Raw genomic sequence first — 22661 nt, 5'->3', positions numbered from 1 at the left:
TTACGTACCCACGAGCTTTGTGTGGTGTTATCTTGTTTTTCTTTTCTCTTTTTCTTGTTTATGAGTCTGTTTAACTTCTTTATGTGTCTTTCTTTTACTTTTATGAACTCTTTTCCTGTTTTTCCATCATGTGTCCTTTAAGTAGTTCCTCCATTTGTTTATCGAGTTTGTAATTCCTTTTTAAGTCCAGGTGTCTTCTTTCCAGTTCGTCCTCCACTCGCCTCTGATTGGTTATGACGTTCCTTATCCTCTCCTTGAGCAGTGCTCTCTGTGTTCTTTCATTATGTTCTGTGCTGTCTTGGTCCGGATCGGTGTTTTCAGCTGTGGGCTTGTGGGTGTGATGTTCTCGTCCCGGCATCTTAAACTGAAGCGAAGGTGGTTCCTCAGACGTGCGTGTTTCTGGTGTAATCGTTCCAAACGGCGGAAGTCCTTCGTTCCTTGTTGTCCGTATTTCTCTTGAAACATCTTCGGTGTGTTCTTGCTGTGTTTAGTTTCTAACGGCATTTTTGGTTCTTGTTTATGACACAGAAAAGGTTTTCTTTACCTTGCTGACAGGTTTGTTGTCAGCAAGGTAAATAGGAACCAGAAATGCAGTTAGAAACCAGACACAGCAAGAACATACCAAAGAAGGGTGAGGAGCTACATGGCTGCACACTGGTGATGGTCATGATGTCATCGTACAGGCTTCCTCGCCATGTGGCCTTGGTTTTAGGCCCGGCTAGGGTTAGGACGGAACAAGGAGCAGCTTCTCAGGGACACACTTCTTCATGGAGCCGTAGTTTTGGCTTGGGCTAAGCCATTAGCCCTCGGCCATTTGGCACAGACTGGTCTAATGACCAGCTCTCGTGTACCCTTCTAGAGTCAGAAGACTCCAAAGCACACTGCACTACATTCAGTCATTCATACTCACACACACACACACACACACACACACACACACACACACACACACACACACACACACACACACACACACACGCTCACTCACAGAGGGTGATGAGCTACACACTCACAGCAGGCGAGGAGGGTGCACGACTAACAGGGTTTGAACCTGCAACCTACCGATTATAGATGATATCCTAACCCTGGTTCACCCCCCCCCCCCCCCCCTAACCCTGGTTCACACCTTCACCTTTGAAACCAGATTAACAGCAGAAACCAACCATCTGAGCTGCTTCGTGCTCTCAGATCTGGTGATAATCCGGATTACAGGACGTTGATAAAACTTCTGAGCTGAGACGCAAACATGGCTGGACTGTCACCTTCGTCCGTCTGAAGTGGGCGTGGTGCAGCTGAGCCACAGGGAGGAGTCAGGGCTCACCACTACTGCGCATGCCCATGCCGTTGGGTCAGCAGCTCAGACAGCTGTTCCATCACCTGAGCTCAGTTTGCGTCCCTGGAGGCGCGTACTTGGCTCTGGACTCAGGTGTTCGGCGCGCGCCGCCCGCAGAGGAACCATGTCCAATGGGAAAGAGCCGCGCGCTGCGGACAGGTAAGACTTCATCACTAAATGAGTTTAGAGAAAATGTCCCTGCTCGCTTTCAGCCTGCAGCGTGAGAACTTCCAGCCAACAGCTGCAGCTGATGTCGCAGAGAAACGTCACAAAAGCCGTTTTTGTTTCTTAACTCTGGTTCGGTTTCTTTATTCTTCGTCCAACTTGCGTCAGCAGAGCAGAGAAACGCGGAGCTGCTGCGAGAGAAGGGGCAGGAGGTGCAGGGGCAGGAGGTGCAGGGGCAGGAGGTGCAGGGGCAGGGGCAGGAGGAGCCGCTCGCGTGCTTTCAGTTAGTGAAGCAGCCTGTTTACCGAGGAGAGGCGGAAAACGGCACTTCCTCTGAGGTGACGTCACCTCACAGATCTGTCTAAAAGTTTAGCAGGGCGGAAATGTTGACGTCACAAAGTTTGGCTACTGATAATAATTTTGCATGAAGTCCAGAAGAGTCTAACATTCCCTCCTCCCAAAGAGCATGCAGCAGCACCAGAACGTCTCAGCTGGTCCAGCTGGACCCCGCTTGGACCAACCAACCAATCAATCAATACTTTATTAATCCCAGAGGGAAATTAGAGACCAGGCTGAAGCTGCAGCTGTGAAAACCTCTGGAGCTCTGGAGGAGTCAGACTGGTGTCCACACGGAGGAGGACAAGCGCGCTGAGATGTCCACATTTATGTGAAAAAATGTCAAACTCAAGGCTGAAAATGAAAGTTTCAGCATCTAAAAGCTGAACCATCATAATCTCTTCAGGATTAGGAGTCCTTTATTAAAAATCTTTATTTAATTATTAATGATGATGAAAGCTGCAATGGCACATGTGGAACCCAGATTAGATTAAAGGGAAATCCACCTTTTTACCACGTGATTTATTGTTATTTCCACACAAAACCAACCCCAGATGTTTTTAGTTGCATTTTCCTGTCTCCGCTGCACATTTAGACTTTTACTTTGAAAATTCCAGAAGGCCTGAATGAAAATGACTCGTGTCATCTAACGCGGGCCTGGTCTCGGTTCTGGATCCTGGATATTCTGACTAGTTGCATCTGCACTGGTGATAACACACGCGTGATGACCATGAGTCCTGTCTACAAAGACACGTGATGACCGGCTCAGGACATGTGTGCTAGGTGACCATGGTCTTGTAACAGACCTGGTAGTCCAGTGGTTAGAGGACCTGACAGGCTGGTTCTGGTCCAAGCAGTAACTTTTTTTAGCGTTGTAGCGACACTCAGTGTGATGTTTTAACTCTTTGGGGTAAACTGTTTAGGACTCATCTGGAGGTGTTCCAGAAAGCTCGTTCAGAACATCGAGGCTTTCCTGATGAATCCCTGCTTGACAAAGCGCACCTGTTTACTCTAGGATTTGTCGGGTCCACAAACAAGTCAGGTGGATTCAGTCCTCTCTAATTCAAGCGAGGCTCACATGTGTTTGCAGGCAGACCATGCTAGTCAATGCCAGATAAACGAGAATGGAAGCAACAGGACAGAACTTCATTCTTCATCCAGACAGAGGAAGAATTACTCATTCATGCCTACGAGGACTACAAAGATGTCAGAACTCGTCGTTATCGAGTGCATGCGCACTCACTAGTGCACGTAAGCACACGCTCTCGGTAGACTTACCGCCCAGGAGAAGAGCAGACACAGATGCTGCAGCATTCTGGAGGATTTCCTGTTAACCGCGGTCATTAGATGATAAAGGGAGGAGGGCGTTTTCTCAAGGAGGCGAGCGGCTCAGACCACCAGCGTGTCACATCAGCAGGTGAGTGGCTGAGCCAGGTGGAGGTGCGGCTGCCTCACCTGGAGACCAGTGCGGTGCAGCCACGTAGTCATTTCCTGACGTCACGTTTTTCAGCGTAGCCATCGGCCACAGCTGGTTCTACATGAATGTGGAACAGAGTTTTAACCTGAAGATGGAGACAGAATGATGGTTTTGGGTTGAAATATTACATTTGGAGTAAGTTGCACTAAACTGCCACACTAATGATTACACGTGTCTGCAGCACCATTAGACCCTCATCTGTGCAGGTTATCAGCAAAACAAGTTCATTTAGGCGTTACTCGCTCTTTAATGTTGTGTAGCTGGAGCTATTTAGTGAAAATGCTGAGTTTACACGTCTCCATGGCAACGCCAGAAGTCCGCTTCAGCTCGTTTCTCCACTTATTTTATTAAAGTTTTCATCATTTATGTGCTTTTCATGTTCTGCTCCAGAGTCTGGATGTTTAGCGACTGGAGGACTTTGTTTCTGCTGAGCAGCTGTGAGTTCTATTATGTGTTCATGGTCACGTGACCCTTAATCTAAATCTGGTCACATGACCCTAAAGTTACAACCTGGCTCACCAGACTCCTCCTCTGGTGAATTCTGCACAAAGAAAGGGTCTGGGAACTCTCCTATTCAAATAACCCCGCCCCCTGAGAATTCTAACTGAGCCAATCAGCGCTGAGTATTGTACATCACACACCACAACACTGAGTTTGTCATAAACATGGCGGCCGAAGCGCAGTTCGCTGTGGCTCTTTCCTCTGGTCTAAGTGACTTGAATGTCTTTATATTCTGTGTGTGACGGACAGCTCCTCTGGGATGATCCTGGAAGCGTGCCTGGATGAGTGCATGGAGGCCTTGGACCTGTTCCTCAACAACCACTTCAGTGAGAGTCTGGAGAAGCTCAGACCGAGGTAACGGAGGTACAGATACACAAAGTCAGCAGAGTATGTGGGGGTGAGCTTCTTCTTTCTTCTTCCTCTTTTTCTTGTTCGTGCTCTTGTTCATGTTCTTGCTCTTCTTCTTCTTGTTCTTGCTCTTCTTCTTCTTGTTCTTGCTCTTCTTCTTCCTCCTCCTCTTCTTCTTCTTCTCCTTGCTCTTTCTGTTGTTCTTCTTCCTCCCCTTCTTGTTCTTGCTCTTGCTCTTCTTGTTCTTCTTCTTCTTGTTGTTGTTCTTCTTGTTCTTGTTCTTCTTGCTCTTTTTCTTCTTCTTCTTCTTGTTCTTCTTGTTGTTCTTGTTCATCATGTTCTTGTTCTTCTTCTTGTTCTTGTTCTTGTTGTTCTTGTTGTTCTTGTTCTTCTTGTTGTTGTTCTTCTTGTTCTTGCTCTTGTTCTTGTTCTTCTTGCTCTTGTTCTTGTTCTTGTTGTTCTTGTTCTTGTTCTTCTTGCTCTTGTTCTTCTTGCTCTTGTTCTTGTTCTTGTTGTTCTTGTTCTTGTTCTTCTTGCTCTTGTTCATCTTGCTCTTGTTCTTCTTGTTCTTGTTTTTCTTCTTGTTCTTGTTCTTCTTGTTCTTGTTCTTCTCCTTGCTCTTTCTGTTGTTGTTCTTCCTTCCCTTCTTGTTCTTGCTCTTGCTCTTCTTCTTCTTGTTGTTCTTCTTGTTCTTGTTCTTCTTGTTCTTCTTCTTCTTATTCTTCTTCTTATTATTATTATTGTTCTTGTTCTTCTTCCTCTTCCTCTTGTTCTTCTCCTTGCTCTTTCTGTTGTTGTTCTTCCTCCCCTTCTTTTTCTTGCTCTTGCTCTTCTTCTTCTTGTTGTTCTTCTTGTTCTTCTTATTCTTATTCTTCTTCTTCTTATTATTATTATTATTATTATTATTATTGTTCTTGTTCTTCTTCTTCTTGCTCTTGTTCTTCTTCTTCCTCCTCTTTCTCCTTCTTCTTGTTCTTCTTCTTGTTCTTGCTCTTGCTTTTGTTCTTCTTCCACTTCTTCTTCTTGTTCTTGCGCTTGTTCTTCTTCTTCTGCCTCTTTCTCCTTCTTCTTCTTGTTCTTCTTCTTCTTGCTCTTCTTCTTGCTCTTCTTGTTCTTGTTCTTCTTCTTCTGCCTCTTTCTCCTTCTTCTTCTTGTTCTTCTTCTTCTTGCTCTTCTTCTTCTTGCTCTTCTTGTTCTTGTTCTTCTTCTTGCTCTTCTTGGTCTTGTTCTTCTTCTTCTTGTTCTTGCTCTTGTTCTTCTTCTTCTTTTTCATCTTCTTCTTCTTGCTCTTGTTCTTCTTCTTCTTCCTCCTCTTCCTCCTTCTTGTTCTTGCTCTTGTTCTTCTTCTTCTTGTTCTTTCTCTTGCTCTTGTTCTTCTTCTTCTTCTTCTTCTTGCTCTTGTTCTTCTTTTTCATCTTCTTCTTGCTCTTGTTCTTCTTCTTCTTCCTCCTCTTTCTCTTCTTCTTGTTCTTGCTCTTGTTCTTCTTCTTCTTGTTGTTGTTCTTGTTCTTTCTCTTGATCTTTCTCTTCTTCTTGCTCTTCTTGTTCTTCTTCTTGTTCTTGTTCTTGCTCTTTCTCTTCTTCTTCTTCTTCTTCTTGTTCTTGTTCTTTCTCTTGCTCTTCTTCTTCATGTTCTTCTTTCTCTTCTTCTTATTTTTCTTCTTCTTGTTCTTGCTCTTGCTCTTCTTCTTGTTTTTTGTTCTTGCTCTTGCTCTTCTTCCTTTTGTTCTTGTTCTTGCTCTTCTTCTGCTTGTTCTTCTTCTTCTTCCTCCTCTTTCTCTTCTTCTTCTTGCTCTTGTTCTTTTTGTTCTTCTTCTTCTTCTTGTTCTTCTTCTTGCTCTTGTTCTTCTTCTTCCTCCTCTTTCTCCTTCTTCTTGTTCTTCTTCTTCTTCTTGCTCTTGCTCTTCTTGTTGTAGTTCTTCTTCCTCCTCTTTCACCTTCTTCTTCTTGTTCTTGCTCTTCTTCTTGTTCTTGTTCTTCTTCCTCCCCTTCTTCTTCTTCTTGTTCTTGCTCTTCTTCTTCCTCTTTCTCTTCTTCTTCTTGCTCTTCTTCTTGTTCTTCTTCTTGTTCTGCCTCTTTCTCCTTCTTCTTCTTGATCTTCTTCTTCTTGCTCTTCTTGTTCTTGTTCTTCTTCTTATTCTTGCTCTTGTTCTTCTTTTTCATCTTCTTCTTCTTTCTCTTCCTCTTTCTCTTCTTCTTGTTCTTGCTCTTGTTCTTCTTCTTCTTGTTGTTGTTCTTGTTCTTTCTCTTGCTCTTTCTCTTCTTCTTGCTCTTCTTGTTCTTCTTCTTGTTCTTGTTCTTGCTCTTTCTCTTCTTCTTCTTCTTCTTGTTCTTTCTCTTGCTCTTCTTCTTCATGTTCTTCTTTCTCTTCTTCTTATTTTTCTTCTTCTTGTTCTTGCTCTTGCTCTTCTTCTTGTTTTTGTTCTTGCTCTTGCTCTTCTTCCTTTTGTTCTTGTTCTTCTTGTTCTTGTTCTTGCTCTTCTTCTGCTTGTTCTTCTTCTTCTTCCTCCTCTTTCTCTTCTTCTTCTTGCTCTTGTTCTTTTTGTTCTTCTTGTTCTTGTTCTTCTTCTTGCTCTTGTTCTTCTTCTTCCTCCTCTTTCTCCTTCTTCTTGTTCTTCTTCTTCTTCTTGCTCTTGCTCTTGTTCTTCTTGTTGTAGTTCTTCTTCCTCCTCTTTCACCTTCTTCTTCTTGTTCTTGCTCTTCTTCTTGTTCTTGTTCTTCTTCCTCCCCTTCTTCTTCTTCTTCTTCTTGCTCTTGCTCTTCTTCTTCCTCTTTCTCTTCTTCTTCTTGCTCTTCTTCTTGTTCTTCTTCTTGTTCTGCCTCTTTCTCCTTCTTCTTCTTGATCTTCTTCTTCTTGCTCTTCTTGTTCTTGTTCTTCTTCTTATTCTTGCTCTTGTTCTTCTTTTTCATCTTCTTCTTCTTTCTCTTCCTCTTTCTCTTCTTCTTGTTCTTGCTCTTCTTCTTCCTCTTTCTCTTCTTCTTCTTGTTCTTCCTCTTTCTCTTCTTCTTCTTCTTCTTCTTGTTCTTTTTGTTCTTGTTCTTTCTCTTCCTCTTGTTCTTCTTCCTCCTCTTTCTCTTCTCTTTCTCTTCTTCTTGCTGTTGCTCTTGCTCTTCTTCTTCTTTCTTTTGTTCTTGTTCTTCTTCTTGTTCTTGCTCTTCTTCTGCTTGTTCTTCTTCCTCTTTCTCTTCTTCTTGTTCTTGCTCTTGTTCTTCTTCTTTTTTATCTTCTTGTTCTTCTTTTTATCTTCTTCTTCTTTTATCTTCTTCCTCCTCTTGTTTTTCTTTTTTATCTTCTTGCTCTTCTTCTTTTTATCATCTTGCTCTTCTTCCTGCTTTTCTTTTTCTTATTCTTCTTTTTTATCTTTTTCTTCATCTTCATCTTCTTCTTCTTTTTTATCTTCTTCTTTTCATCTTCTTGCTCTTCTTTTTCTTGTTCTTCTTTTTCATCTTTTTCTTCTTCTTTTCTATCTTTTTCTTCTTTTTCATCATCTTATTCTTCTTTTTTATCTTCTTGCTCTTCCTCTTCTTCTTCATTAAGTTAGTGCATGTCAGAAGAAATGCACAGCACACCAGTTGTGACCTGATAAAACCCTTTAACAGTTGTCCACTCCAACAGCAACACTTCTGTTAAATCCCGTTTTTGGGGGTGGGGTGGGGGTGGGGGGGTGAGGGGGGGGGGGTGGCATTTCTGTCTGGACCTCCCAGGCTCCCGTAGCTGCTCTGTCTCTGTTTTTCTCACGTGACAGATCGATCCACTAGAAGATGAATCTGCAGTGGTTGGTGACTCTGAATGTTTAAACTGATCAGAGAAGAGAGAGAGCCCACTCCAACCACGCATCAGCTCAGTCATGTTAGCATGATGTCAGCAGCAACGCTGTGACGTGCAGAGACCATGTGGAGCTGAAACTGGGAGGCTTCAGGGCTCCAGGATATCAAGTGTTTGCTGAAGCTGCCGCCCAAGGCCTGAGTGATTAAACAGCCAGCCGAGTGTTAGCCCTGCAAAGCAAACACTCAGGCTGGAGGAGCAGATAGGAGGACAGAAATTTACTTATCGTGTCTCTGCAGGAAAATGGCCATGCAGCAGCCTTAACTGTGTTTGCTTCCTGAATGAAGGATGAGATGTCCTGTCTTCCAAACTTAGAGTCAACGAGAGCATGTACCATGCTCTTATCTACGCCACGGTGCTGGAGATGCAGGCCATGATGACTTTCCAGCATGATGACATCAGCAATGCGGGAAACACCATGAAGCATGCCCAGGAGGTCTGCCAGAGGTGAGAACCCTGCTGAAGTGGTGCAGCAGCACCTTCATGGCTGCGCGGTGACCAGGCTAGCAGCTGATCAGGAAGCACACGCTAAGCTAAGACAACCTGATGCTGCAGCAGGAACTCTGAGACAGCAGCTCTAGTTTCTGCTGCAGACCTGTTGAGTGTTTGCTGCTTGTGCCTGAGCCGACCACAACAGCTGAGTTGTGCTGATGTCACCAACATCTCAGCTCCAGATGTCGGACGGGTTTTCTATAACGGCCGCAGCGTCGTCCCGAGGAAAGCGTGCTCTGATTGTAAGGTTGTGCTTTTGTTCTGTTTCAGGTTCCGGCATAAATCTTCAGGCTTGTCTAACAAGTCAGTGGGTGGATCCTTCTCTGAAGGTAAAGCAGCCTGAGGGTTACAGGAAGTTCAGAACCAGATAGTAAATGTATTCAGAACTCATCAGATTCTTCATGGCCGTCTGAAGTGGTGCCCGTTTGGATTGCCTAATGCCCCAAACCCGATGCGTCAGGCTTCATTCTGGACCCAGAGCAGATATTAGATTATTTATTTGCAGTCTGATAAATTGACGCGCGTCTACAACGTCCACGATGGTGATGAGCCGAAGGTTTAGTGTTTGTATTGCTTTAGTGAGAGGACTGATCCGTGCACTAGACAGGACCATCATGCTTCACTGGATGTGTTTTTCTTTCTTCTGCAGTGCAGCTCCATGCAGAAGTGTGTTTTGCAGAGTGTCAACTCCAAAGAGCGGCCCTCACCTTCCTACAGGTACCCCGACTCACTTATTGAACACAAACAGGATCTCCAGTCAGTTTCATCGGGTTCTTGTCACAGTTGGTTTCTCTGATGTAATCCAAGCGTAGCAATTAGAAAGTAAAATGATTAATAACACGGATAAAATAAGATCCACCTCTTTTCCCAGGATGAGAGCATGGTGAGTTTCGTTAAAGGAGGGATCAAAGTTCGGAACAGTTACCTGATTTACAGGTAAGGTATCGTTTAAATGGCGTTAACATCATTTTCTTTATGCAGCCGGTTAAGACCTAGTCATAAAATATGCATTTTCTCATTTAAATGATAAATGGGCAGTGTTGGGCGTTACTTCAAAACTGTAATGCATTATTTATTACTTGTTACCCTCATTTTAATGTAATTGATTACATTACAATATTACTGATTTTAAAATGTAAGGCATTACACTACTTTTGCATTACTTTCAGTTACTTTCACCAAAACAACTTCAGTATGAATCTGGTCATGTGACGCTCAGTGAGCTCATGACATATATGTGGAAGGTGATGTGGTGTCTGAGCTAGGATTGCTGTTAAAAACAGTCAGATATAATAACAGTGCTTTAAAATGATTGTTTATTAAATAAAAACAACAACAATCTGTACTCTCAGCATGCTGCCATCTTATAGGGCCATCTGAGCAGGAAGTGAGGTGGTGGGGGCTCCCAGCCTATATTTGCCTTGGCCCCCAAATGCCTTGATACGGCCCTGGATGTGGGACTGACTTCTGGGGTGATCTGATTCTATCACATGTATAAATATTAAATGCTTATATATTATTGCTTTTCACTGGTAAAAATGTGTGTTGGGGATAAATCTACCTACTTTTTTCTTTTCAAGCACTTTGTTTTGTTTTCTTGATTTTATGTGAATAATTTCCGGCCCTTTCTCTCTCTAGCCTTCCTGCATGCTGCATGTTTTCTCCGTCTTCCAGAAAAACTGTAAACTAGATTTCCTACTTTCTAACTAATCAGCCAAAGGGATCTACTGAAGCAGCAGCAATGAGTTGAAATCACCGGGGCCCAGATTATGGACTCGGCTGAGGCAAAGCACGTCAGAAAAGTACAAAATACCAGAGAACATGCGCTGATATGAACGATCGCAAGTGAATTATTTTGTTTTAGTGGAGCAGTTTTGTGAATATAACAGCGGCCGCGCGCAGGACGCAGCTGGAGTATTTGAGCCGTTACCGCTGCGTCCTCTCTGCTCATAGAATGCCTTCAAAGCGGAGTCCATAAATGACGTCATATATGTGGATACCGGATCTTTATTTTGGGCTTTCCGCGATTTCAATTTTTAAGAAACCCACATCTTGATTCTGGGTTTAAAAATGCGTTGTAATTACCGTGTTACTGACAATTGTACCGAGTAAATATTACCATTTTCTTTCCCTGTAATGCCTTACATTACCACATTACAGCAAAAAGCAATGCATTACAGTAATTAATTACTTTTGTACCTCGTTACTCCCAACACTGTAAATGAGTTACTGTGTGAACAAACCTTTTTAAGTTGGTTCACCTCTGAGTCGGTGGGATAAACCTGGTCTCATCCTAGCTGCAGTCTGGAGGACCTCTCTCTCAAACCAACCAGTCGATGTTTTAGTGGCTTTAAGCCGCACCTCTTTTAATGTAGCACACGTTATTATTCATTTCTGGTTCTTTTCACTCACGTCTCTTCTCACCCAGAGAGCTGCACAAATTCATTAAGTCTCACAACTTTATCAAAGGACCCAGCCACCGTCACTTAGAGGGAGGAATATCGTTTGGAGTGGGAGCCTTTAACTTGGTAAGCAGTAAAGACGTGTAACGCTGGACTGTACACATGGTGCTGTGTTGTGTCTAACACCATGCAATACAAGGATGGATCACAATGCAGAGGCAGCGTGTGGAACATCTAACTTTGCTTTTTTATTTGATGAGATTTAGGCGCTTAACTAGCTGCCACTTGGCTTAACTGGCCACCATCTCTAAACAAAGGCTTGGTCTGGAGCATTCAGACGTGTGTTAACAGAATGGAAAAGAGGCGAGACGTTGTTAGCCTTGACCCACGGGTCGAAGAGTGAATGACTTTAGTGTTCCTGAGGGTTCTGATTTCCTCCATGACTCAGCTCAGTGACTTATTAGCTTTTGAGAAGTAATTGTTTCAGCCCGTCACCCTGGAAACCTCCGCTGATGTCACCTACTCATTTTCAGTTTCCAGCATCCTCCTTTCAACTGCATCCAGTGGGCAGCTCAGAACCGAGCTAGCTTTGTGAACTAGCTTGTTCAGTCTCTTCCTGTCTCGGTCAGAGCTGCCTGCACCCCAACAGACCATCAGAGGGGACAACAGAGCCAACCACAGAGCGAGAAAAAGATTTTAGCAGCAGAGTTAACTCCGAAGGACCTCAGCCTCCTCAGGAGGTGGAGGTGGATTTGTCCTTTCTTACACAGCATCTGTGTTGTTGGACCAGTTCAGTGTGCTGGTGAGGTGAACACCAGCAGGGTGTCCCCCAGCGCTTTACAAGCCTGGCGGGCCGCCAGGCCTTGCTTGCCGACCCGCCAGGCTAAGCGTCATGCCCCGCCTCCCCTACCGTGTCTGCTGTCACAAACAGTGCAGCGAAACTAGAGCTCTCCATCAGCTGATACTGGTGAGAAACGGCAGCGGAAAGTGTACCCCCCCCCCCCCACTCTCACGGAGGAGCCCCCCCCCCCACCCCACCCCACCCCCGACGGCCAAAGCCACCAGGCTTAACTCGTTTTCTGGAGGAAGCCCTGCACCAGCTACTTAAAGGTATCCACCACCTCAGTGTCTGCCCCCTGGATGTTCACTGGTGAGTGAGGAGGTGTGCTTCTCTGGAAGTCCTTCACCATTTCCTTTGTCTCACTGGTGTTCAAGCGAAGGTGGTTACACTCACACCAGTCCACAAAGCCCATGATGACTGACCTGTACTCCAGGTCACTCCCCTCAGACACACAGCTGACATCGGCCGAGTCCTCAGAGAACTTCTGGAGGTGACAGCTGCTGGTGTTGTAGGTGAAGTCCGAGGTGAAGCAGGTGAAGAGAAAGGGTGAGAGCACCGTACCCTGTGGAGCTCCAGTACAACACACAACCACCTCAGATGTACAGTTGTGCAGCCTCGTGTACTGTGGCCTGTTGGTGAGGTAGATGATGGTCCATGCAGTCAGATGGTCGTCCATTCCTGCACCCCTCATCTTCTGCTGCAGTAGACACGGCTGGATGGTGTTGAAGGCACTTGAGAAGCAGAAGAACGTGATTCTCACCGTGCTTTTTTGTATCTCGAGGTGAGTCAGAGCCAGGCGCTGCAGGTAGATGAGCGTGTCCTCCACCCCATGTTTGGTTTATATGCAAACTGCTGTGGGTTTATTTTTGGGGTCACCAGTGAACGTAGGTGGGTGAGGATGAGTCTCTCCATAGTCTTCATCAGATGGGAGGTCAAGGCGGCAGGTCTGTAGTGGTCTGGTTCTCTGGGATGTGATGTTTTAGGAACTGGAACCAGGCAGGAGGTTGATGTTTTGAAGTCATTCATGATCTGGAACTAACTGGTGTTGGTTTTTAATTGTGTTGTTGTCACACGTTTAATACTCGCTCTGTGTTGATTTAAACTCCAGGTATCATTATTCATGCTGGGCCCGAGTGTTCGCATCGTACCTTTAATAAAGTTCTCTTTCTTTCAGACACTGTCGCTATTCCCTCCTCGGATACTGAAAATGCTGGAGTTTGCAGGTTTTTCAGGCGATAAGGTTTGATGCGTCTGACTGTCTCTGCACCCGTTCACAGTCTGCCAGAAGGTTTTATATGTGCTCGTTCTTCCAGGAGTACGCTCTGTCTCTTCTCGGTGACGGTGCAACAGGGATGAACTTACGCTCCATGCTGTGTGTTCTGCTGCTTCTCTGCTACCACACCTTCCTCACATTTATACTTGGTACTACTGCAGCTCTAGAGTCTAGACGTCATTCATGAATGAAAACGTTTCTGCCTGGAGCCCTCTTCTCTTCTCTCTGCAGGAACGGGTGAGGGGGAGGTCATCGAGGCTGAAAGACTGCTGAAACCGTTCCGGCTGCGCTACCCTCAGGTAAGGACTGTCCAGCAGGGTTCATTCAGTCTTTTGACTACGATTGATTTTATTTTTAGACGAGACGTTGTCATTCATCCAGGTTTTTTATTTGGACTTTAATAAATGAACATGAACACACACACGGTGCCTGTTGTAGAACCGTTGAGGTCCGCTCTGACTGACGTCTAACACTTGTTCCAGGGTGGGTAGAATTTGTATTCTGAACACTCAAACGGAGGTGCTATTGCTTCTGGGAGCAGGGTTCTTATTCTCTTTTGTGTTTAATATTAAAATAGATGATTTAGTTTTTTTTTATTTGTAACCTGAAACTTTACAGAACGATCTGATCTCCTTCAGAGGCGTGTATCTATTCTGTAGTCTGTATTAGGGGTTGTATGAACTAGTCACTAGTCGACTTCACCGCTCTATAGTGACTTGTTATGCCTGTCATCGACTAGTCGCTGTCACGTGATAATGACCGGCAAGATGCAGTCCTCGGAAAAGACAGCAGTCTGCTGTCAGCAGGTGACGAGCCCCTGTGTGTTGGGAGGCAACGCGCTGTGCCAGAGCGTCGGTACTGACACCCGCCGTAAAACGGACATTTAACCAAATTGTGACCTTTACCCTCTTGCAATTTAACCTTCCCCTCACCCCCATCCTAACCTTAACCAGCTTGCACATGCAAAGCTCTGATTGTTGACGCGCTCCAGACATCTGCATCCTGAGCACGGCCACAGTTACGTTATCAAATCAGGTGTCGCCACCTCAAAAACTAATTTAACACGCGATCGTTCATGTCGGCTCATTTCCTTTAATGTTTTCTGTCTTTTATTCTTTTGTTTGTGCCTGATGCGTAGAATCCTTACTAAAACCGTACTTGAGCTCAGCAAACAAATGTACTTACGCCAAGCAGGTGTGTGATCTATCAAACATGGAGGACGCACAGCTGCACGCAGTCTCCGCTTCATAAATCAGAGACTATCTAGAAAGGTTCTCAGCTGCTTTTTAGTCACATCCCACCCTCACCACGCCCACTTACTGCCATAAATGGTCAATGCAAAGAGCCTTGTGGACCTCATGCATATACATAAGCCGACTGTTGCAGCATTTCGATCACGACCGCAGATCAAGGAAGCGCTATGTCACACAAGTAGAAGTTGAGGTACCTGTGGGTGAGGTGGAGAAATGAAAGGAAGTGCTTTTGCAAAACAAATAAGAGAAAATCCACGGGGTGGCACAGCGTTGCTGAAGCCGTCAATGCTGACTTCTTCAGAGAGATCTGTGGCGGATATAAATAAATACGGTGTGCTAATTCCAGACCCATGTTAGTGTCTCATCCATCAGCGCCTCTGCTGTCCATTCGTTCAAGAAAGCATGCACATCCTCTCCCTTTGCACCCTCCTCTAAATACACCAGTCTCAAGTTGTTTAGACGAGACCTGGCGTGACCCTAACCCTGCAGCTCGGTTACTTTAGCGTGTAGGCTAATTACTTCGTCTGCCGTGGTGGAGATTCACTCCTCCGCCCGGCAGACCCGTTCTTTGCAGTCATTTATCTCCTTTTATGATGTCATGAAGTGCTGTCATCACACTGTCTACGTCGATGTGAAGTCTTCATTGAGACCGACGTTGCCCTCGGCCCTCCTTCGCCGTCCGATGTAGCAACAAAACACCCAAAGCTAACAAGGACGGGTTGAGCAGCGGCTGATTTCTGTATTCTACTTTCTGCTTCTTGTTTGGCTGCTCTTGTGTCTTCCACTTTGACCGTTTTAGCTCATTGATGCGGTCTGAGTGGACCCACGCGGTTTCCTTTAAACCTCCAACATCTCGGAGATGCACCTTTACTCCACCTTCAGATTCGTATTCCTCAGTTAACCAGTGAAGTATTACCACCTTCCTGCAGGTTCGTGAGGAGTGCATCTATTTGTCGTCCCACATCGAGCTACTCAACCCTCCTTGCTCACACAGTCGTTGCCGTGTTCTTTCTTCCTGCTCCAGCTGACTCATGTTCTTGTAAACTCAGACCCGGGATCCACTCCACCTTTCACCCACAGGCCCGCCCATCCCACAGAGCAAACTTAACACAGCGTGTGCTGGAGCAGAAAGAAAATGTTGAGCTAAACACAACCAACAAGGACTGTGCAGGATGGGTGAACTCTCTTATTTCCTGTGACTGTCTAGGGGGCCATCTTCCTGTTCTTCGCTGGCAGAACTGAGGAGATCAAAGGAAACATCGATGAGGTGTGTTTTTCTAAAAGTCTGCATCACAACACGAGCGACTGTGTCTTCTATGTGGCTGCACCCTCGGCCAGTTGGGTGGGTCATGAAATGCTTTGGTTGCCGTAGGAACACCACTATCTTAGCCAGTCTAGTCCACAGCACCATCGCCCAGCATGTATATTTATTAACCACCTCTGTTTCTCAGCGTGTGAACGACTGATTGTGTTGTGAAGCGCCTTGGGGGGTTGCAGAGCCCTAACAAGGCGCTATACAGATACGGGCCATGTACCGTCCGGCTTCCACTGATGTGGCTCTCCTGCGTTCTCCCGCTCTGCCAGGCAGTGGCACTCTTTGAACACGGTTGCAAAGCTCAGCAAACATGGAAGCAGTTTCACCACATGTGCTACTGGGAGCTGATGTGGTGCTTCACCTTTAAACGTGCGTGGAAGATGGCGTACTTCTACGCCGACCTGCTGAGCCAGGAGAGTCGCTGGTCCAAGGTACAGAAGAGCAAGGAGATGGCCTTTATATCTGAATAACATCAGTAATCTCTATTTGTGTGTCTCCATCAGGCCATGTATGTGTTCATGAAAGCTGCTTACCTCAGCATGCTGCCTACGGAGGAGGCCCGGCCGTTCGGAGAGGACGAGGTGGAGCTCTTTAGGTAAACGAACCAAACCACATCACTACTTGTGGACCTTGTAGGCAGGCAGAGGAGTGGAAATGGTCTGTGTTCATATCGCACCATCTAGAGTCCTAGAACCCCCCAAGGTGCTTTACAGTACAGTCATTCACACCCTGGTGGTGATGAGCTACATCTTAGCCACAGCAGCCCTGGGACACACCGACAGAGACGAGGCTGTCCTACACAGGTACCATCACCAGCAGTCAAGCAGGGGGAAGTGCCTTGTTCAAGGGCACAATGACTGACTGAGCAGGGCACCAACCTGCAACATCTGGTTATGGGGAGGGTGCTTAACTCCTCTGCCACCATCACCCCAAAGTATGACCCCTCAGTAGGTGGACCCCCCCCCCCCCCCCCCCCCCCCCCCACACACACACACACACAGTAAGCGGTGTGCGCGAGTCCCTGTCCTCGTCCTCTTTGCCAGGACCTTTTGGGAGCGTACTGATGTTTTTCTCCATGGCCTTACCAAACGTTCTAACACTCTGCCGGCCTAACCCTACAGACCAACCGTAACCTGTAGGCTACCCTTTTCATCTCCGTGGTTACCATGAGTGGCTCTGCTGGCGGTCCGCTCTCCTTTTCACCTGAGGGTCCAAAACCCACGGCTGTCCCGGTCATGGACCTGCGGCCTAGGCTGCCCTGGTACCACGCACCTGTGGGAATCCTTACGCCTGAACTCGGTGTTTGTTACGGCCGAGGTGGGACTCGCACAGAAGTCCAAAACTAAAACAACTCTTGGGTTCTGACTGAGCGGGCCGTCTTGCTTCGCGTCTTCGCCGATCTTTGTATCGGATCAGAGTTTCAACGGAGACTCGAGAGATGCACTTGAGGATTTGCCCTGGTGATGTTTCAGCCAGTAGAACGGCGTGGTGAGCTGTGACATCACTACCTTCTAGAGGATGAGAAGACGTCCAGTAAACATCATTTATAAAACGCCACAGAAAGCTGCTGACATGGATGATGTCATGCACACATTGGGACCGTATGGAGGTTTATGAAACGGCTGAAATCAAAACGTTTCCGTCTCAAATTCAGCGTTCAACCCTTCCCTTCCCACACTTTCTATGAGAGCAGCAAACCCCTTTACGTATGATGTGTTTGTGTTGGGCTGTGGACTCGGGCCAGCTAACCGAAGGAAGCAGCCATTCTGTGATTTGTGTTTTAAAAAGGAAAGGCAGAGAAAATCAGATGTGAGATTTTGTGGCTCAGCAGACTAAAGTCTGTTTTTACAGTACATGCTCCCGGTTAGACCGGGCTTTCATTCCTCTCTAATCTCTTCAGACGGGTACCGGCCCTGAAGCAGAAGATCGCGGGGAAGTCTCCTCCAACGGAGAAGTTTGCAATCCGTAAAGCCAGGCGCTACAAGGCCTCCCACCCGGTCAGGCTGCCGGTACCGGTCCTGGTAACGCTGAAACACACCTGCAGGAAGTGGTTTCATCTCCCCGCTCCCTCCAACAGTCTCGCCTGCCTTACAGGAGATGATGTACATGTGGAACGGCTTCAGTATGATCAGCAAAAGGCCGGAGCTCACGGAGGGCATGATGCAGACTCTAGTGGAGGCAGAGCGCGCCCTGCTGGAAGCTCCAGGTAACGCAGCTTGTCCAGCAGCCGAGCCAGGCCTGGGTCTGCTGCTGCTGATGGCGTCTGCTTCACGTTCCACAGAAAACCACTACACCGTGGACGACCGCTGCCTGATCCACATGCTGAAGGGACTGTGCTTCAAGAACCAAGGTGTTCTCCAGGCTGCTGAGGAGTGTTTCAACAGAGTGTGTTCAAGGTGAGCTCAGTGTGACGTGTGTGGCTGCGCCTCTGGGCCAGATCGTCGTCGAGTCCTCGGTCCACCCTTCTGCTTTAAATAAAAGCTCTCGCTGAGAATGGACCAATCATTCTCCACGGTTTCATTCTGAAGCTGGGTGTTGAGTGGAATCAAACCACCGAACCAGAGCGTTTCTGACTCCGACCAGAGTAAGCAGACGTTTGCTGCCAGACTTCAGACAAAGGTATAAAATCCTGGTTTTTAGTGAGGATTACATCGTTGGGCCGGTGCACGTCTGGACCGGTCATGATGATACGGCAGCTGGGACACCAGAGAGGAAGACCACAGATGAAAGCAAGGCAGAAACATCTCCGCATGTGTGTACATGACCACCTGAGGGAGAAGTGCAGTCATAAAAACAAAACGGGAGTCATGACAGTTTAACGGACAAGGTCAGACGCAGTGAAACGGCTCGGCTCCTAAAACGGGTGCATGTTGTCTTACTTCTGTGTGCTCAGTGAGAAGAAGATCCGGTTTGACCACTACCTGGTGCCCAACTGTCTGGTGGAGCTCGGCCTGCTCTACATGGACCAAGGCAGGAAAGACGACGCTGTTAAACATCTCAGAAAGGCCAAGTAAGTCTCTGCTGTCATAGGTCAACTTGTGCTGATGTCACAGACGACCCACGGCTTCCCTTCTGTGTTTCCTGAATCAGTCAGTTGGTTATTTACGTTAACGATGACATCATCAAGTCGCAGTCGTGCGTTGTTTATTGTACATCTGGGAAAACGGAGCAGGGAGAAGGAAACCTGCCTGCCCCTTTGCATGGCTTCTGTCACTCGGTCTGCTGACCTGTGTGTTTGCACCTGTTGTAACAGCACTGGTCTGGTTGTCATGGTTACACACCACCACTGCCCAAAGTTATCCATGTGACTACACTGGAGGGGTCGGGTGCAGTGTGTGAGGGTGGGGACCTTGGTGGTCTGATCCTCGGCTACAGAAGCTGCCACCTCTCTGGTGGGGGAGGAGCCTGAGTTGGTGTGTGAGGTAGAGGTTCTGACTAGATATAGTCGGACTCACCTCAACGCATGGCTCTGGCTCTGGAACCAGTTTCCTTGAGAGGGGTTGGACTTTCTACCACTCTGGAGTTGCTCCCACTGAGCGGCGCAGAGCAGGGGTGGGCATACTAGTTGCCCCCCATCTTGGTGCCTGTACGTTGGGGTTCACCCCGGTGAATGAGAGGGTAGCCTCCCTCCGCCTACGTGTGGGGGGACGGGTTCTGACTGTGGTCTGTGCTTATGCACCAAACTACAGGTCAGACTACCCACCCATTGTGGAGGCCTTGGAGGAGGTGCTGGAGAGCGCTCCTTCTGGTGCCTCCCTCGTTCTGCTGGGGGACTTTAACGCTCCTGTGGGCGACGACGGTGAGACCTGGAGAGGTGTGGTTGGGAGGAATCCCCCCCTGATCTGAGTTTGAGCCAGGTTTTGTTACTGGACTTGGGGGCCAGTCAGACCTAGCAGGCCCAAACGTATTGTGAGGGTCTGGTATCCTGGTTCAGATTCTGGTCTCGGACAGCAGTGCACTACCAACACTGTTCACAGTGGAGAAGGTGAGCTGCTGACCTCGACTCGAGACGTTGTGGATCGATGGGCAGAGTACGTCAAAGACCTCCTCTCTCACCGGCACGTCTTCCTGTGAGGAGGCAGCGTTTGAGGCCTTTGGGTCAGGCTCTCCAATCTCTGGAGCCGAGGTCGCTGAGGTGATCAGCAAACTCCTGTTGGCAAGGTCCCGGGAGAAGATGAGATCTTCCCAGAGTTCCTGAAGGCTCTGGATCTCGTAGGGCTGTGTTGGTTGATGTGGCTCAGCAATATGCATCAACATCAGGGGCAGCTCCACTGGACTGGCAGACCGGGGTGGTGCTCCCCCTATTTAAATATGGGGACGGGGTTACATTGTGCCCAGGGGCCCCCTGGGTACCAGGCCCGTTGATACCGGCTGTTGAGTACACCGGGCTGTAAGAGCAGTGTCGGAGACTGGTCTGCATTGCTGGCAGTAAGTCGGACTTGTTCCCGGTGAGAGTTGGACTCCGCCAAGGCTGCCCTTTGTCCCTGGTTCTGTTCACAAGGTTCATGACCTTCTGTGGAGTGGCGGACCAGGCTTCAGTTTACCTTCCTGGACAGAATTCCTAGACGAAGCTGTGGTGTTGAGGGGGCTGAGAACGTTGTTTGTGCTGTTTGTGGATGATGTGGTCCTCCTAGATTCATCCATCTCTGACCTCCAGCTGGGATGAGAATCAGTACCTCCAAATCCGAAGCCATGGTTCTCCACTGGAATTGGGCGGCTTGCCAACTCTGGGTCAGGAGAAAGGTCCTGCCCCAATTGGAGGAGTTTAAAGAGCAAGTCACCCCCTACCAAAGTCTAACCCCTGGATCACATCAGCCACGAAGGCTTGCGCCATGCAGCCATCGTTTCGGCCTGAGCTCAGACTTTCTGACGAGTGAGCCGCATCAACTCTGGCAGGAAGTGGAACCAAAGCAGAAGAGGCAGACCGTGAATTTAGCAAAATAAACATTTCTAAATAAAACAGCGACTGATGAATGTCATCAGTTCTGTGTGCCGAAACAGACTAGAGAGATGAAAATGAACACACACACACACACACACACACACACACACACACACAGCAAGGGCACGGCGGTGGGGGTGGGGACAGTAGGCGTGAGTAGAAGCACTCGTTGGAAATTCTTGCCTGATGGGAACCGGAGCAACGTGCAGCGCGTGATTTTTGTGAACGATCCATTTCACGGCGCTTCGTAGCTGGTGTGATCCTGGCTTTAGGCCACTCCCACTTCCTGTTTGAGAAATGCAACAAATGACGTTGCCTGGGAGACCAAGAGGGTGGAGCCACTAATGAATACACACACACATGCACACACACACACACTCAAACAGTGATGTGACATCATATGGTACCAGCAAACGTCATAGGGTACCTGTTAGCCAATAGCGATGGCAGCTTTAAATTCAAATGCAGACGGCACAACACTGACAGTTTTAGGCAGGATATTTGGATTTGACCTAAGATTCCCTAAAGTGTCGGATTGTTGGCTACACGTGTCTACAGCACGGTCAGACACACATGGTTCACCAGGCAAACAAAAGGTGATTTGGGGGTGACTTGCTCTTTAAGCATCTTGAAGTCTTGCTCATAAGTGAGGGAACAAGTGAGATGGAGACAGACGGATTGGGGCAGCACCTGCAGTGACGTGAACGCTGGTCTGGTCTGTTGTCATGAAGAGAGAGCTGAGCCACAAGGAGAAGCTCTCGGTATTCACCGGTGGATCTACGTTCCTTCCCTCACCTATGGTCACGAGCTTTGGGTAGTGACCGGAAGAACGAGATCGCGGATACAAGCGGCCGAAATGAGTTTTCTCTGCAGGGTGGCTGGGCTCTCCCTTAGAGATAGGGTGAGGATCTCGGTCATTCGGGAGGGGCTCAGAGTAGACCCGCTGCTCCTCCACATCGAGAGGAGCCAGTTGAGGTGGCTCGGGCATCTGGTCAGGATGCCTCCTGGACGCCTCCCTGGTGAGGTTTTCTGGGCACGTCCAACCAGGAGGAGACCTAAAGGTAGACCCAGGACACGGTGGAGGGACTATGTCTCTCACCTGGCCAGGGAACGCCTTGGGATTCCCCCGGAGGAGCTGGCCCAAGTGGCTGGGGAGAGGGAAGTTTGGGCCTCCCTGCTTGGGCTGCTGCCCCCGCGACCCGACTCCGGATAAGCAGAAGAGAATGAATGGATGGGTGAAGTACAAGGACCCATCTTTAATGTAAAGTTCATTAAATGGTGAATGGCTGTATTTTTTAAGCTGTTTTCTGGACCCCCAACACCCCTGTCCTTCACCCACCTGGTGGTGATGAGCCTGACGCCACGCTGCTTCAGCCTAACCCTGACCACTCTTCTGATCACAGGCACAGCTACAAAGACTACTCCATGGAGTCTCGGACACAGTTCAGGGTCCACGCCGCTCTGGCCAAACTCAAGGCTGACCCTGGAGACGAGGAGGCCCATCTGTGATGGAGCCACTCTGGCTCCTCCCACCGGACTCTCAGTATGAAGCAGTTTTAGTAGTTTGGAAACTGTATTTGCAAAACATGCAGAAGTTGTATTGTTTTGGCTAGAATGCTTTTGTGGACTAGAACCTGGTCCACGTCTGCTCCTTGCACATGTCACGAGTTATTTCATACATCATGTTTTATTGTCTTCATGGAACCGACTGAAACCAGTTCTAACCACAGCCAGCTGCATGGTGACACATGTGGATTCAGCCAGGATAAACTTGTTTAAACCTGTTTTTGTTCTAGTCAGCAGCAACAAGCTGGCGTCCTCCAGAGGTGACTCGGATCTCCTCTCAGCTGTTTTAATCTCAACATTTTGAATGACCGTTGTTGAATCCTGTTAAGAGTAGAGTTGTAATTCTTCGTTTGGCTGATTTATTAAAATAATAATCAAATAACCACCTAACATTATTTGTGATTAAACACCTTGTTAGCCTCAGTGGTGTAAGCTGCATGGGCCTTGCAACAAGGTGGTTGCAGGTTCCAATCCCAGCTGTGGCCATGCGTGTGTGGAGTTCCTCTGGGTACTCCAGTTTCCTCCCAGAGACCAAACTCGTGCCTGCTGGGTTGTTTCGGGTTTCAAAGCCAAATAAATAATGAGCTGCCT

General features: G+C 47.5%; 1 protein-coding gene and 1 pseudogene across 3 annotated transcripts; one reads left to right on the top strand and one right to left on the bottom strand.

Annotated features, from left to right (window-relative positions):
* Positions 1 to 1339: 1339 nt before the first annotated feature.
* On the top strand, positions 1340 to 22452 carry zgc:158403 (tetratricopeptide repeat protein 39A). Of its 3 annotated transcripts, XM_015945152.3 has the most exons (18): positions 1340 to 1492; positions 4062 to 4166; positions 8302 to 8433; positions 8749 to 8807; positions 9128 to 9195; positions 9350 to 9414; positions 10907 to 11006; positions 12896 to 12961; positions 13035 to 13143; positions 13226 to 13293; positions 15455 to 15514; positions 15832 to 15993; positions 16066 to 16157; positions 17463 to 17583; positions 17657 to 17768; positions 17844 to 17958; positions 18456 to 18572; positions 21908 to 22452. In XM_015945152.3, the coding sequence occupies exons 1-18, from the start codon at positions 1458 to 1460 to the stop codon at positions 22011 to 22013; spliced, it is 1692 nt and encodes a 563-aa protein (XP_015800638.1). In that variant the 5' UTR covers positions 1340 to 1457; the 3' UTR covers positions 22014 to 22452. The 3 variants fall into 3 exon arrangements, with proteins under 3 accessions (XP_015800638.1, XP_015800640.1, XP_015800639.1); XM_015945154.3 differs by lacking the exon at positions 1340 to 1492 and having other exon boundaries at positions 4057 to 4175; XM_015945153.2 differs by lacking the exon at positions 1340 to 1492 and having other exon boundaries at positions 4086 to 4209.
* On the bottom strand, positions 4862 to 7694 carry LOC139062035 (golgin subfamily A member 6-like protein 22; annotated as a pseudogene).
* Positions 22453 to 22661: the final 209 nt, after the last annotated feature.

The sequence above is a fragment of the Nothobranchius furzeri genome, chromosome 12 (genome assembly GCF_043380555.1).
Source record: "Nothobranchius furzeri strain GRZ-AD chromosome 12, NfurGRZ-RIMD1, whole genome shotgun sequence".
Classification (NCBI taxonomy): Eukaryota; Metazoa; Chordata; class Actinopteri; order Cyprinodontiformes; family Nothobranchiidae; genus Nothobranchius; species Nothobranchius furzeri.
Note: the sequence above shows the minus strand (reverse complement) of the source record. Positions and strands in the feature narration are given on the sequence as shown.

What these genes read in the sequence shown, in the direction of transcription:
- zgc:158403 (XM_015945152.3), top strand. Translation starts at nt 1,458, where the DNA reads ATGTCCAATGGGAAAGAGCCGCGCGCTGCGGACAG. An exon ending in GCCCAGGAGGTCTGCCAGAG is followed by an intron (nt 8,434 to 8,748) that starts GTGAGAACCCTG and finishes GTTCTGTTTCAG; the next exon opens with GTTCCGGCATAAATCTTCAG. An exon ending in CAGGTTTTTCAGGCGATAAG is followed by an intron (nt 12,962 to 13,034) that starts GTTTGATGCGTC and finishes TCGTTCTTCCAG; the next exon opens with GAGTACGCTCTGTCTCTTCT.